This window comes from Sander lucioperca, chromosome 21 (assembly GCF_008315115.2).
Source record: "Sander lucioperca isolate FBNREF2018 chromosome 21, SLUC_FBN_1.2, whole genome shotgun sequence".
NCBI lineage: Eukaryota > Metazoa > Chordata > Actinopteri > Perciformes > Percidae > Sander > Sander lucioperca.
Window position 1 is genome coordinate 5,902,315 of NC_050193.1, and position 3,760 is coordinate 5,906,074.

General features: G+C 37.3%; 1 protein-coding gene across 4 annotated transcripts in view; it reads left to right on the plus strand.

Annotated features, from left to right (window-relative positions):
* The first annotated feature begins 952 nt into the window (after positions 1 to 952).
* Positions 953 to 3,760, plus strand: part of unkl (unk like zinc finger) — a 16,331-nt gene continuing 13,523 nt past the window's right edge. For all 4 annotated transcript variants that reach the window (XM_031312452.2, XM_031312454.2, XM_031312453.2 and 1 more), the window contains exons 1-2: positions 953 to 1,150; positions 1,800 to 2,009. In XM_031312452.2, the coding sequence (XP_031168312.1) occupies positions 1,086 to 1,150; positions 1,800 to 2,009 (275 nt within the window). In that variant the 5' untranslated portion in view covers positions 953 to 1,085. The remainder of the gene's footprint in view (positions 1,151 to 1,799; positions 2,010 to 3,760) is intronic.

The following is a 3,760-nucleotide window of genomic DNA, read 5'->3' on the forward strand; positions in this document are numbered from 1 at the left end:
TCAGCAGCTGAATAATGGATTAGACATATAATTGCATTTGCAAATTAAAATCCCTTACAGGAAAAAAGAGCTGCATAGAACAGTTTAGCTTCCAAGATACAGAAGGGAAGAAAAAGGATTGAAGTTTGACATGCTGCAGGCAGACCCCATCAAATTACTAATTTCTAATAATTAAAGCACTCAAAAGAAATAAATGTTCGCATCAAAACTTAACACACAAATTTGAAAATTCACACTGGAGGCAAATGATGCAGTGTTTGGAATAAACCAAAACACAAAAAACAGTGTCTACAATGCATGCATGGTGAACCATTAAAAAAAGATTCCTAATACATGCTTTATATTTTACTAAAATATATTTCTTACTTATCACTTATTCTCAAAGGATTTTATGATAAACACATGCATTATAAAATAATAAGAGTGTGAAATGAATATAAAACTATAAAAAATGAGTTATATTTAGCCTACGCCTGTATGCTAAATGCAGTATTGGCCTACTGGATGTCTAGCACTGAGATTAAAAACAAAACAAATGGTGGCTTATTAAAGATTTTGATCAAGGTGGGGGCTCTGGGTTATTGGTAGAATTTTGACTGATAACCTCAGTGTTTCTAAAATGCTGTCCTGAAGACGACCATTAGGCTACAGCCTGGAAGATACCATTTCTAAATTCAAGTCTGCTAGGATCTTTGAAAAAAGGGGGGATTTCCTCATTGTTATGAATGTGGGGAACACATTCCTTAATTTCATTATTATTATTATTATTATTATTATTATTATTGTTGTTGTTGTTATTACTATTATTATTATTATTATTATTATTATTATATAGTCTATGTTAATTTAAATAAAAAACAGTACATTGACGCAGGTGTATTAATAGAGAGAGAGAGAGAGAGAGAGAGAGAGAAATCGGCTATGACAAACCAGAATGCATAAACAGTCAGAAGTATATGTCCCTACTGTCTCATATTTGCCGCGCTCCCTGCATCTGTTTGCAGTGTGCGCTGACGTGCAGGCGGATGTGAATGCACGCTAGCAACAGATCCGAGCGCATGCGCAATTCATTGTTTTGACTGAAAATGCCGTCTGTTTCGAAAACGGCGGCCAATGCGTCTCCTCAAACCGAGAAACCGACCCACTATACGTAAGTAAAGCTGCTGCAAAGAAACAACAAAATCGCTTGTTGTATAAAATGTTGTTTTCACGTGCACCTATGCCCGTTTGTATTTCATGCATTCGTCAACTCTTATGCGTGAGTTCAAAACATGGTGCTTTTCCAGGCTTTGTGACTACCTAACGTCACATAGCAAACAGCGACTGCACGCTAACGACATCAGCCGTAATGTAAGAAACGCGGACATCTTACATCACTTAATGGACAAGCCAAGCGTTAACGGAATTGTTTACAATAGTTTTACCGAGTTGGTGAAGTGGTTTGAATAATCCGTTGAATGTTATACCGTCAACTTGGTCTGCTAAATGATTAGCCAGGAACTCGCTAACCAGTCTGCTTGTATATACCTCGGCCTTATTTTGAGTTCCCCCTTGCTACGCACATTTATAGACGTACGCTCACGGACTTTCAACCAGCGTTAGGTCAAAATACTTACGTAATTTGCTCTCTGAATAGCGAGCTAACGTTGGTGACTCAAAATAGTAGGCTACACTACTTAGCAGCATAATACGACTCACTGTCTGTAACTTTTCCCTTGCTTTCGATTTATTTCTTAGTTAATAGTCATTTTAAAACGCGTTTCCTAAAAATATCTTTTTTTTGTTTTTCCTTGTTTCAGATACTTGAAGGAGTTCAGGACAGAGCAGTGTCCGTTGTTCCTCCAGCACAAGTGTACGCAGCACAGACCCTTTACGTGCTTTCATTGGCATTTTCTCAACCAGCGGCGTAGACGACCCATTAGAAGAAGAGACGGAACTTTTAACTACAGCCCGGACGTGTACTGCACGAAATACGACGAGACCACAGGCATTTGCCCAGATGGGGATGAGTAAGTCCCTGTTTCAGTCATTCCTTCAGCTACATGATAGTGTCTGTCAATGTGTCATGATGCAGCTGCAGACAAATGACAGATGTTTTGCTGCCATGTTTGGGGTGCAGCTTTGTGAAACACATCACAACTTGAATGAAACCAATACCATCAACATTGAATGCAGTTCATCTGGGCATTTTATCAGTGGTAGAGAAGTGTTTATGTGTAAATGTCTTTGGCCTGTGGTGTGTCTTCATTGAGAGGAATTGTGTGGATATACCTCTGGTTTCTTTGTTGAAGTAGTACTTTATTGCTACATATAGTGAGTTTTACAGCGACTGAAACAAACTTTATGAAACTGTAGGACTTTTTCATTTTTCATTATGTTGTGTGTATACGGTCCAAGGAGGAACCACTATGTATCTAACTGTTCGTAGTGATGTTTGCAAGGGACTGAAAGCATGTGTTTTTATTATGTACGTTTGAGATGAATTCTTATAGATAAAAACTTCTAAATTTGACCAGCTTGCTGTGGCTATTGCGACACATATGTAGGATTAGCAAGCTCTTTGTTGTTTAATGGCATACAGTATGTGCACATCATCTCAGCTGGGCCTGAACTGAGGTTATTTAACTGTCAGTCTGGTTAGAAAAGCTAAATTGATGCAGGAGCTGTTTATTTTAAAATTACTTCCAAGACCGGACTGTGTGCTTTTGTAATCAAATAAGAGTGATCTAAAGATAAGATGGAAAGCTGTGTGTATTATTTACGCAAGTGATGAGTGCAATATGAAGAATATGATTGTGTTGCTTGCAATTTATTTATTTACAAAGGCAAATGGGATTTGCTCATACACTGGCGGTATTAATCATTTAGTGTCCCCTATCTGAAAGGTGTGATGTTGCAGCAGATGTTGGCAGCATGTTACATATGCAATATTGCAAGGGCCATTTCTTAGCCCTTCGTGTTGTTGCATGCATTCTCTATCTAGAATAGGTCTATGTACCAAAATGTAACATTTCTGATTGAACTCACCCTTCTTGTCACATGACCACACCTCGTTGTCTTTGAGATTAGGCTACGTGACAGGTTGTCTCTGGGTCCCCTCCAGCATTATAGTCACTGGTGCAACTATTATTTTTCAGCTAATGGCAACATGTAATTTGATGCATGAACATGATCTTGTTCTGGTTTCATATTTTTTAATAGTTTAAATCTTTTTTTATATATGTGACCAAATAGTCTCCATTGTTTTGCATGTAGCATAATATGTCATCACAGGGGGAAATGGTTTCTAAATATTTTTTGACGGGCTTGTGACTTTAGCATTATTATTATTATTATTATTATTATTATTATTATTATTATTATTATTATTATAAGTATTGACTAAACTGTCAGGTCGCACAGAAACTAGATATGTGAATTCTCAAAAGGGGTGGCAGCCTCTCTATGTGACTGGGAATTAAAAATGGCACAGCATTTAATTGACCCCACATAGAAATAAAATAAGAAATAAGATTATAGAACTAATGGAAAATGAACGACTGAGGTCCCTGCAATTCCTCCTCTGCCAATGGCAACTATTTTTGTATGACCTTATGTGTTGCCATAGCAACTATTGCTACTCAAGATTGGGAAATTTGGGTTATTCAAGAGGCTTATTGGCCATACATTTCTTGAAGCATTGCTGGTGTGTCATCCCTACACTCACAGTAGAATCTTATTCCTGATAAAATTGTGTGCAACTATAAGAACTCTCATTTTA